This window comes from Orcinus orca, chromosome 5 (genome assembly GCF_937001465.1).
Source record: "Orcinus orca chromosome 5, mOrcOrc1.1, whole genome shotgun sequence".
Taxonomy (NCBI): domain Eukaryota; kingdom Metazoa; phylum Chordata; class Mammalia; order Artiodactyla; family Delphinidae; genus Orcinus; species Orcinus orca.
In genome coordinates, this window is record NC_064563.1 from 81,942,505 (window position 1) to 81,954,878 (window position 12,374).

Genomic DNA, 12,374 nt, shown 5'->3' on the forward strand with positions numbered 1-12,374 from the left:
TTCTATGTGAGGATTCAGAGAAATTGAACAACTGCCACTATTGTTTCTGTTTTCCTCTGACAAATAATTTTGATAATTAAAAAAAAAAAACACAGTACATCAATTCCCTTCAGTGTTAAGCAGAAATTAGAAGGATATTGGTAGGTATTTAGGGCAAATGAGAAAGGGAGGTCCAAGAATTAAGAGTGCCAATTCTTTTGCTTAAATATTTTTTTCTTCTATGTCTTCAGTTTGCTAAGAGTTCAACAGAGATGGAAGAATTTTTAATGATGAAGAAACAGCTCCAAGAGAAGGAAGAACTCATTAGCACTTTGCAAACCCAGCTCAGCCAGACACAGGCAGAGCAAGCTGCTCAGGTAGGGTGGAAGGTACCTCAGAATCATTAGAATAAAGAATCATGACAAGTCACTTCAGACAGTCTATTTTTAAAACTTTAGTAGATGAAAGTATAGTAGCTAGAATATTATAGTAGAAATTAGACGGGTGTGATAGTAGAAGAAATTAGAAGTGTTATTTACCTTGATGAATACACCATAGCTTAATTTATGGCTGTTTCTTAGATCTACAGGCCCAGAAACTTGGTTTTAATAGCACACAGAGATTCTGTCTTTCAGGAAGGAATGAGCTTATGCTAAGTTCGAAAGAGACTGTTAGATAAACCAAAAGAAATACAAGTGATTAGGTCCATTATTTCTTTATAGTAAAATCTTAATGATAAGTTATAGTCAGAAGATCACTTAGTGATTATGTAATGAGAAAGTGGTATAGGTTATGTGATTCAATGTTAAAAGGCACCAGTATGTGCCTTTCTTCTTCATAGTTATTTCTGCTTACCAGGACCAGACCGTTTGGACTGGCATCCTCAACTTTTTCTCTCTATTTTTCTAAATTTCCAGTTTGACCACCCACTCGTATTTTTCCTTTGGGAATGCTTTTGACTTAAGAAACATTTTTTTTTCTTTTTTCCCTCAAGTGCCTTTGTATAATAGCTAATCTTATCCATTGGGTGTTAGGTGTTTACTTTATTGACAACTTGTAGTATTAGTGGTGCTCTCTGTCTATGGATAACCTACTGCTGTGTATACATTTAAAACTGGATATCCTAAAATCCTTAGTTTTACCTATTAGCTTTTATTGTGTCCTTTTTTGTACACTTTATACAATGTAGGATGGAGAAATACAAAATAATTTTACTGAGTGGCTTAAAACATGGCAAGCCAAGATACACATACACACACACACGCACACACACACACATACACACACACACACACTATGATGGATCCGTTAATACATTTATGTGAATTAACAAATCCATCAGAATACAAGCCATTCAGAATGTGCATCGCAAGCAACAATACAAACTGAAAGTATTTTGAGAGGTGAAAGGGGTTACTTGCATGTGACAACCAAGGAAGGTTACATGGAAAACTCAGGATTTAGGTAAAACTATGATGGATAGATAATATAGTTTCAACAAGGTGGGGAAAGGTATTCCAATTGTAGGGAATGCTGTAAGCAAAGTCTCAGGAAAAAGAATATGGTACATTTATGGGAAAGGATGTGTAGATGTGTTTGGCTCATGAAGGAGTCCAATGCGTATACATTTGAAACACAGGATTTCAAATTCATAGTGATTTCAGAATTCAGATAATCAAAGATATTATGAAGATTTTTTTTCTCCTACCTAGAAGGAGAGCCAAGGTTGGTTCAAGGTGTCACAAATTGAAAAATCAACAATAGTTGAAGGACCTGTGCAAAATGGACACGCGAAGAGCTGTTTGGCATGCTTAACCACAGATCTTAAGGAAATGAATAAGCAGGCGCGCACGCGCACATACACACACACACACACACACACACACGCACACACACAAAACCTATGAACAAAACAAAAACACTGCTACCGAGCAACTCACAACCAGTCAATTTATTTCCATTTCATTTTGTTAAGAGCCAGTTACAAATGAGGGTGATCTAGAAGCCTGAAAGTAATGACAGTTGAAAATAGCTATCTGGGGAGGTGGTGTGGATTTGGATGGAAATATACCGAGTTCTTTGGTAGAAGCAATTCTTTGAAAATGAGATCTGAAAGAAAGATTTGTATTTCCAGTTGTAGAGAATCTTGAGTAAAAGATACATTAGTTTGAAGTTTATATTTATAAACTGAAAGTTTTTGAGCGTGAGTGTGATATTCAAAGAATTGTCTAGGACTTAACAGGAATCTAACTTTGTATCTTTAATATTCTAATCTCCTTAGATCTTTTAAAAATATACCTCTTGTATATTTAAACACTTCTATTAACCATGCAAATACAGTTTTTATTCAAAATTTATGTTTAGGCTGACTTCTGAATTTGATGGTAGGCTTTCTCTCATTCCGAAGTTAGCATCAAAGCCTATCTCTCTTCCAAAATTCTCATCCTTGGCATTCAAAATTTAATTTGAAAACCTTATTGTCTATCAATTCTCAGTGTCTGTGTTTGGAGAATTGTCTGTGAGTTTTGTTTGTGCGATATTCTGGGAGTGTAACTTGTATAGTTTCTCTGGTGTGTGTCTTCAGTTGAGTTCCATGCAGCAGGTGGTCCGAGAGAAAGATGCCCGCTTTGAGACACAAGTTCGTCTTCATGAAGATGAGCTTCTTCAGTTAGTAACCCAGGCAGATGTGGAAACAGAGATGCAACAGGTGTGTTGCTAAAACCTAGTAGAATGATTGTAGTTTTGGTTAACATTTAATTAAGTTATCACAGCCACTTTTCCACCCTTACCCACTGCTCTTCACTTGGTCTGGGTTTGCTCATTAATTGCCTTCTTTTCGGTGTTCTTCTCTTCTGTTGCATATTGCTTATTTATTTTCCCTTACCTTGCCTCTTACCCCTCTAATCAGGTTGTCCCTACTCAAAAGCTGAGTTTAATTGGCAAATGTATGTGGTAGTCAGAAATTGGTTTCTCTTCAGTTTGCTGATTGTAGCTACCTTTGTGCATTGAAAACCTGATCCAAAGCTTCAAAAACAATGAAGTCTGTTTTACACTTTAGAAAATTTAAAGATAAAAAGCAGTGATTTTGAAGCCATAAGGTCTTTTATTAACTCATTCATTATTTTTAATTCATTGAGTAATTTTTGAAAATTGGCTTCATTGTTTTTAAGTTTATCATCGACTAACTCAAAAGTATCTGTTTCTGTTTAGTATGTAGTGCAGTGTGGTACCCAAAGGCCCTCCAGTGGTATTTCATAGTTGATTCATTTAACTGTTTTTGAGCTTCTTCCAAATTCTAGGCAATTCTTCAGAATATACCACTAAATAAAGTTAATTTATATAGCACTTTTAAAGTAGTATATTAATATATACATGTATTGTTGACTTATTCATTCAACAAATGTTTACCAAGTGACTGTACCATGCATGAAACTAGAAGAGAAATGGTTCTTGCCTATAGAGAATATTCTCTTTGGTGAGTGGGATATATGTGTACCTATGTTATTTAGGTACAGGACATGACTATATAATTTTAAAAGTGGATATGTATAATAAATATCTAATTATTAAAAAGGTTCCCTAATTCAGGGACTTCCTTGTGTCAGTTTGGTTGTTGTTGGTGCTCTGAAGAAGACATTTTTGGAGATTCTTTGTTGCTGTTGGATAGGAAGCATGGCATGCTGGTGTCCGACCCTTTAATCTGTCATCCTCAACATCTAAAAATCTTAAGTACACAAGTCTACCTGACATTTTGAAAGGTAAGCAGATAATGATGCTCATGCGTTAGCACATTATGTCTAAACGTTTTCTTCTCAGAAATTGAGGGTGCTGCAGAGGAAGCTTGAGGAGCATGAAGAAGCCTTGTTGGGCCGTGCTCAGGTTGTGGACCTGCTGCAACAGGAGCTGACTGCTGCCGAACAGAGAAACCAGGTACTGCCTTCTCTACTACCTGCCTTGGGAGTATTCATTTCCACTTCAGTTTGCCAGGCAGCAGGTATAAAATCCTGTTAGAAGCCTTCAGAGAATTGATGCCATTTATTCATTCTTTCAACAATTCCCTGTACTTAAGTGGTGGTGATACTATGATGATCAAAATATATACAGTTCCTTCCCTCATGAGGCTTACATTTCACATCTTTTATTGTTGCTCTTTTCCTTTGTGATTTTAGGTCTAGGGTCCTAGTTTCTTTAGAATGTCATATTTTCATCTAAGGAGTTTCTTTTCTGTCAGTTTACCCCTTCTCTGTCTTCAATGGTTCTTGTGCTTTATGTACTGTCCCTTCTTTGTTTGTTTTGTTGTTTAACTTTATGTTGGTTTGAAATAATCCCACCATGCAATATTCCCTTAAATTTAAAGGTGATTAAGGATGCTGATGTTCTAAAATCTTAAACTCAGGTATCCTATTCCCTGACTGTTGCCCATCCTGTCATTCCCTTTCTTAGGCTGTCCTGACTTTCATTCTCATTAAGATTTCTTGATCCTTTCATGTGTTGCTCTGGTATGTTGGTTCTTTCTTGGCCTCGCTCCTTTCCTTATCTGGTATAGATCTGCAACTGCGATTTGGACTACTCCTTTACCAGCCCTTGGATTCCCTGTGTCCCTGCCCCTTCACATCCAGGGAGCCAAATCCTAATGTGGAATCGGTGCTATGGTCCACATTCTCTGCTTGTTCATCTGGGTCCCGCATGCTGCTGGAGAAAGTCATATCTTTTCTTCTTAATTTTCAACTCTCCTTGAGAACGACTGTCTTTCTTGCATAGAAACATGTTCCCATATCTCCAATTCTAACAGAACCCATACCCTGACCCTGAGTCCCCTTTCTGGCTGTCATTGAATAATCAGGTTCAAATCCCAGTTGTGCTACTTACTAGATAGGTACTGTGGAGATAGTTACATATGTGTGACTTTATGGTAAGTTTCCATTCTCTGCTCCTTTTAGTACCTTATAAGTATCTCTCTCATGGCCTCTAATATTTTGTATTATAATGATCTGTTTAAGTGTGACTCTCTCACTAAACTCTGAGTTCCTTGAGGGCAGGGACTGGATCCATTTATTCAGTATTTATTGAGTACCACATACTCAGTATGCCATATATTATGCTAGATGCTGGAGAACAGTGATGATAAAACAGACACAGTCCCTTTCCTTATTGAACTAATTTTGTATTGGGAGACACATAAGTGAAAAGCTGATGACACAAATAAATATATATATGAACAGAAACTGTCAAAAGTATCAAGAAGCAAAAACAGAGGGTCTTATGGAATTGTAGGTTTGGTCCTGAGTGTCTAGGCCTGGGCTTCACCTAGAAGAGACTCTTCACTATGCTTATTGAAATGAAAGAATGAATTTATGGTTCATGAGGCTTTGTCTTTTTTTCTTAGATTTTCTCCCAGCAGTTACAGCAGATAGAAGCTGAGCAGAGTACTTTAAGGAACACTATAGAAACAGAAAGACAGGAGTCCAAGATTCTGATGGAAAAGATGGAACTTGAAGTGGCAAAGAGAAAACTATCTTTCCATAACCTGAAGGAAGAAATGCATCATCTTCTAGAACAGCTTGAACAGGCAGGTCAAGCCCAGGCTGAACTGCAGTCCCGGTACAGTGCTTTGGAGCAGAAGTACAAAACAGAAATGGCAGAGAAGACCTCTCACATTTTGAGTCTTCAAAAGACTGAACAAGAGCTGCACTCTGCCTGTGATGCCCTAAAGGATCAAAATTCAAAGCTTCTCCAAGATAAGAGTGAACAGGCAGCTCATTCAGCTCAGGTCATTCAGCAGCTGGAAGGTCAGTATTTGATTGCATTTGAAGCCCATTTGTCTAGCCCATTTGTCTAGCATCCCTTTAAAATTTCACGGAATCTCTTAGTGACATCATTTGCTTAAACCAATTGAATGAATAGAATGATTAAGAAAGGTGTCTCTTCTGAGCTCTTTGTTGCATTTCTCCCATCTCTGACTGAAGTTATAATCTGGCTTAATAAAATTATTATTATAGTACTAAAAACTATTGATAGTAATGTGTCAGACATTAAAAAGAACCCTATGTGAAACATAACTGTGGTCTGAAGGGTTCACTGACTGAAATGAGTAGGATTTGAATTAATTTGCGGAAAGCTCAGGCCAGATCTAGCTGCAAAGGTAGGGAGACTGAATTGCGTGGAGTCATCTTTACTTCTAAAGATGGATCTGAATGCTTTTCTTATAGGTGAAAATTTCTTTTTAAAGAAAACTTTTTTAAAAATGTGTTATTATTAAAGTAATACATGCCTCTGATTTAGTTTAATTCTAAAAGATTGGCATACAGGAAAGATTTTAGAAAGCATTAAATTGAACATCTGTATTGAAGAGAGCTGAACATTAATCAGAAAGCCTTAAGGGACATTACATGGGAACAGTGTGTTACATGAGCATGCTGTTCTCTTAATTGAACCATGTTCATGTTTAAAACATCTCAGTAGGATTTATACTGCTTACGTGGAGAGTGAAGAAAATAAAATAAAAAACGCTAAGGGTATTTTCAAGGGGGAAAGGAAAAATGACTTTAAAAAAAAATACCTAGACCTGTTTTATTTTACCTTTGAAGGAGGTTTACTGAGATGTCCTTTGGTCCTTGAGAGCATATAAACAATTTATAAAAATGATGGTATTGGCATCGTAATTTTAATTAAGATAACGGAACTAGAATAAACAGCATATGGTGTATCCCTAGAAGATAACTCACTAAGTTTCAGGCTTGAGGCAAAGATCATTTCAATTTTATTTTCTTTTCCTTAGATCAACTCCAGGAAAAATCCGAAGAAATCAACCAATTTCTAAATAAGGCAACGTTGCTGAAACATGAAATAGCATCTCAGACTTCTTTGCCAGATGTTTCTAACGAGGGCACACAGGTAATTAAATGTGTACTTCTTATGAATATGATCTATTTGTCTTTGCTGTATCTATACTTGGGTGTTCTAATAGAATTTATTCCAGAAAGCAGTATAAGCCTTCTCTCTTTTCTGTCTATACAATGCTTTTTTGGAGCCAATTCTATTTGAAAGGAAACATGAAAGACAGTAGTGTCCCAACAATGAATAATGAGAAAAAAGTAGACAATGAGCAGCATAACCTCAAGAGCCTTTCCAACCTCTACAGCCTTTCTGTATTGGAGATGAGTCATTAATTTTAATCTTATAATCAGCTTTCCCAGTTGAGAAATCAATTTTGTTTTTGGTAGACTGAGATTTGATCAGGTTTAAAGTATACAATTCAGTCTAACCAAACTTAAAAGTCTATTGTAGAAATCATAATGCCCACATTAATCAGTTAACAGTAAAAAGTTTAATTTCCTGTTGATTGGCCAGTATATTCTCTCTGCCTTCTATAAAAGTCTCCGGGGAGCTAGATTTTAATCACCAGAAGGCTGCTTATTGAGCTTGAATATCAGAACAAGGAGAGTTAGTTTGATGATCTTAATTAACTAGTGTCAAGCTGGGATAACTGGATTAATTCATCTCCATTATAAGATTATACCCTTCCAAACTGACAGATATAGGGGTCAGCAGAGTCCCATAGTTCCTGGGCAGTACTGTACACTGACAAAAATTTTTCCTTCCTGGTTTTTGGCATCTAGGCTTTCCAATCTCTTCTATTCTCCCATTCTCAACTTTTTCCTCCTGTGTTTTGTTAAGACATTTTTCAGCAACTCTAAAAAATTCAGATTCCATATATATGTTTTAGCATACAGAATTTTTCTCTTTCTGACTTACTTCATTCTGTATGACAGACTCTAGGTCCATCCACCTCACTACAAATAATTCAATTTTGTTTCTTTTTATGGCTGAATAATATTCCATTGTATATATGTGCCACATCTTCTTTATCCATTCATCTGTCAGTGGGCACTTAGGTTGCTTCCATGTCCTGGCTTTTGTAAATAGAGCTGCAATGAACATTGTGGTACATGACTCTTTTTGAATTATGGTTTTCTCAGGGTATATGCCCAGTAGTGGGATTGCTGGGTCGTATGGTAGTTCTATTTTTAGTTTTTTAAGGAACCTCCATACTGTTCTCCATAGTGGCTGTATCAATTTACATTCCCACCAGCAGTGCAAGAGGGTTCCCTTTGCTCCACACCCTCTCCAGCATGTATTGTTTGTAGATTTTTTGATGATGGCCATTCTGACCAGTGTGAGGTGATACCTCATTGTAGTTTTGATTTGCATTTCTCTAATGATCAGTGATGTTGAGCATCCTTTCATGTGTTTGTTGGCAATCTGTATATCTTCTTTGGAGAAATGTCTATTTAGGTCTTCTGCCCATTTTTGGATTGGGTTGTTTGTTTTTTTGATATTGAGCTGCATGAGCTGCTTGTAAAATTTGAAGATTAATCCTTTGTCAGTTGCTTCATTTGCAAATATTTTCTCCCATTCTGAGGGTTGTCTTTCTATCTTTATGGTTTCCTTTGCTGTGCTTTTAAGTTTCATTAGGTCCCATTTGTTTATTTTTGTTTTTATTTCCATTTCTCTAGGAGGTGGGTCAAAAAAGATCTTGCTGTGATTTATGTCATAGGGTGCTGGACCTATGTTTTCCTCTAAGAGTTTTATAGTGTCTGGCCTTACATTTATGTGTTTAATCCATTTTGAGTTTATGTGTATGGTGTTAGGGAGTGTTCTAATTTCATTCTTTTACATGCAGCTGTCCAGTTTTCCCAGCACCACTTATTGAAGAGGCTGTCTTTTCTCCATTGTATATTCTTGCCTCCTTTATCAAAAATTAAGTGACCATATGTGCGTGGGTTTATCTCTAGGCTTTCTATCCTGTTCCATTGATCTATATTTCTGTTTTTGTGCCAGGACCATACTGTCTTGATTACTGTAGCTTTGTAGTATAGTCTGAAGTCTGGGAGCCTGACTCCTCCAACTCCTAAAAAAAAAAAATGGTTCTGAAAAATGTAGGGGCAGGACAGGAAGAGAATAGACTTGAGGACATGGGAAGGGGGAAGGGTAAGCTGGGAAGAAGTGAGAGAGTGGCATGGACATATATACACTACCAAATGTAAAATAGATAGCTAGTGGGAAGCAGCCTCATAGCACAGGGAGATCATCTCGGTGCTTTGTGACCACCTAGAAGGGTGGGATGGGGAGGGTTGGGGGGGGACGCAAGAGGGAGGAGATATGGGCATATATGTATATGTATAGTTGATTCACTTTGTTAAAAAGCAGAAACTAACACACTATTGTAAAGCAATTATACTCCAATAAAGATGTCAAAAAAAACAAAAAATAAATAAAAATAAAAACAAAAATTCAAAGAAATTTATGGTGAACACCTGCATACTCACCATTTAGATTCTATTAATATTTACTGTATTTGCTTTATCATATATCTATCCATTTATCCATCTACCAATTCATCTTAATTTTTTGTACATTTCACAGTAAGTTGTAGACATCAGTACATTTTTCTCTAAATATTTCGGCATGCATATCATTGACTAGATTTTAATATTTGTTTATAGTTCTTTTTCTTTTGAAGTGAGATTTACAAAACATGAAATGTACAGGTATTAAGTGTACCATTCATTGAGTGTTGTCAAATGCGTTACCCAAATCCCTATCAAGATATATCACCCTACAAAGTACCCTTTTGCAGTCAACCGCATTACTCCCCTCCAGAGATGAACCAATGTTCTATATTTTTACCGTAGATTAATTTTGCATGTTTTATATCCTATAAATGTAATCGTACATTTGTGTTATTTTGTAGAAAACTTCTTTCACTCAGCATATTTTGAGATTCATTTATATTATCGTATGTATCATAATTTATTCTTTTATATTGCTGAGAAGTATTCCATTTTATGAATATACTGTATTTTCCTTTTGCATGACTGTGCTATAATTTCCTTTTGATGGATAACTGGTCTTTTTATGCTTTGGGTATTATGAATTAAGCTGCTATGGACATTCTTGTACAAGTATTTGTGTGGACATATGTTTTCATTTGTCTTCATTAAATGCTAGTTGAGGAATTTCTGGGCCATAGAGTAAGAATATATTTAGCTTTATGGGAAATGCCAGATCTTCTTCCAAGGTGATTATATTGTTTATACTCTCACCTAAAATATATGAGAGTTCTAGTTGTTCTGCATCTTCTCTAAGATTTGGTATTATCAATTTTTAAAATTTTAGCCATTTTAATGGGTGTGTAGTGGTAGGTCAGTGTGGTTTCAATTTGCATCTCCCCAATGACAAATGACGTTGAACATGTTTACTTGAGATTCTTGGACATTTGTGTATCTTCTTTTGGTGAAGTATCTGTTCATGTCATTTCCTCATTTTAAAAATTGAGTTTTTTGCCTATTTATCAAGTTGTAGTAATTCTTTATACATCCTGAATGCCAATTTATTATCAGGCATGTTTGGTAAATATTTTCTCCCATGCTGTGTCTTGCTTCTTTTTCTTTTTTAATTTTTTTAAATTGAAAATCACATATTGAATTTTTTTTATTAAAAGTAGAATTTCTTTTTTAATATTTATTTATTTGGTTCCACCGGGTCTTAGTTGCAGCAGGTAGGCTCCTTAGTTGCAGCTCGTGGACTCCTTAGTTGCAGCTCACCGGCTCCTTAGTTGTGGCATGCGAACTCTTATTTGCAGCATTTATTTGGGAACTAGTTCCCTGACCAGGGATCGAACCTGGGCCCCCTGCATTGGGAGCGTGGAGTCTTATCCACTGCAGCACAAGGGAAGTCCCCGTGGCTTGCTTCTTATCCATTTTCTTCATGATGTTCTTTAATTAGCAGACATTTAAAATTTTGATAAAGTCTATTATTTATCATATTTATCATTTTTTTTCTGGTTATAATTTTCTTTGTCCTGTGTGTGAAACCTTTGCTTAACCCCAAGTCATGAAGATATTCTCTTATGTTTTCTTCCACAAGCTATATAGTTTTAGCTTTCACAGTTAAGTCTCTGAACCTCAGTAAATTTTTGTGTGTGGTGTAAGATAAGGGTCAAGTTTTATTTTTTTCCCTATATGGATATCCAATTGTCTCTGCACCATTTCTTGAGAAGACTTTACTTTCCTCATTGGATTGCTTTGGTACCTTTGTTGAAAACAAATGATTAATAGGTCTGTTTATGAGCTTTCTAGTTTATGAGCTTTCCAGTCTAGTCTAGCCAATTCTTAGGCCTGTATCATATTTTTTTTCGGGCAAGGCTTTATTGGGGCCACAGGGGGAAGTGAGAACAAGTAACAGGTTCCCTTACTGGCTGGCTCCCTGAGGGGAGGCGAGCTTGTTCCTTATATGGGGTGAGGGTAGGGGTGTGTCCAGGGGTCTTGCTGGAGGGGTGGCTTAGGTGGTTTGCCCACCCCTAAGGTGGTGTTGTAGCATATGCTCAGTACCCTGCTTTTGCTCCCAATACCCTGTTTTTGCTCCAAGCTCTTCAAAAGTGGCAGTTGGGTGTTTTTGGTCTCTTTGTATCTTTTGGGTCCAGAATTTGCCCCAACTGCACATGCATGCAGTTATTTTTAGTCCCATATAGTTTCTTTGTATTTTGTTGCTCGAGGAGATGTTTGTCCAGGTGCAAGCACTGCAGCAAAGGGTCCTAGGTCCCAGCCTATCTCATCCCCTGCTGAGAGACTCTACACCCTTATTCTTAAGGGGTAAGGGACCAAAGGTCTCTTCTTCTGAAACTTCTTCCTGCATAAGGGGACAGGGGCCACAGACCCTAGTCCCTAGAGGTGTAGAAGTCTCTTGCTGACTGTCCCAAGGACCTGGGCCACTTTCCTTGAGCCATCATGAGCCTTACTTCAAATTGTCAGAGCCTAGAAGACACAAACTCAATCAAAAGGTTAAACAAACAAGGGCTATAAAGGAGAAAAACAACAATAGCCATTAAAGGGCCTAGGAAGGGAAGGAACCAGGTTACTTTGGGAGGGCTTCCTTAACTGTTGACCTGACAGGGGAGGCAATGTCGCCCCTGCCAAGAAGCCATTCTGTTTGGGTGTATATTTTTGTTAATCGCGGGGTTAAAGTTCAACATGTTTCTCTATTTTTAGAATGGAAGGTCTGGGTTGGTCCCAGGTCTCCTTTTTGGACCGAAAAGTCTTAGTCACAGGTTTACAACAATAGGGAAGACAACAGAGTACTAGACAAAATAGAGTCTAAATCAGTATGACTGAAAAGAGAAGGGTTATGAGAAAACAAAAACCTCCTGCCAGAAAGCTTTTTATTTTTTTTGCAGTACGCGGGCCTCTCACTGTTGTGGCCTCTCCCGTGGCGGAGCACAGGCTCCGGACGCACAGGCTCAGCGGCCGTGGCTCACGGGCCTAGCCGCTCCGCAGCATGTGGATCTTCCCAGACCGGGGCACGAACCCGTGTCCCCTGCATCGGCAGGCAGACTC

General features: G+C 37.3%; 2 protein-coding genes across 9 annotated transcripts in view; one reads left to right on the forward strand and one right to left on the reverse strand.

Annotated features, from left to right (window-relative positions):
* SLC15A2 (solute carrier family 15 member 2) overlaps positions 1–12,374 on the reverse strand; it is a 779,020-nt gene that overhangs the window by 183,565 nt on the left and 583,081 nt on the right. The gene's annotated exons all lie outside the window — the stretch shown is intronic.
* Positions 1–12,374, forward strand: part of GOLGB1 (golgin B1) — a 93,929-nt gene that overhangs the window by 26,279 nt on the left and 55,276 nt on the right. For 4 of the 8 annotated variants that reach the window (XR_007477525.1, XM_033403337.2, XM_033403328.2 and 1 more), the window contains exons 6-10: positions 231–356; positions 2,564–2,686; positions 3,796–3,909; positions 5,366–5,768; positions 6,758–6,873. Coding sequence is in view for 7 of the 8 variants with exons in the window: in XM_033403337.2 (XP_033259228.1) it covers positions 231–356; positions 2,564–2,686; positions 3,796–3,909; positions 5,366–5,768; positions 6,758–6,873 (882 nt within the window). In the remaining variant the exon portion in view is untranslated. The remainder of the gene's footprint in view (positions 1–230; positions 357–2,563; positions 2,687–3,795; positions 3,910–5,365; positions 5,769–6,757; positions 6,874–12,374) is intronic. The other 4 variants (XM_033403333.2, XM_033403335.2, XM_033403334.2 and 1 more) reach the window with 3 other exon arrangements.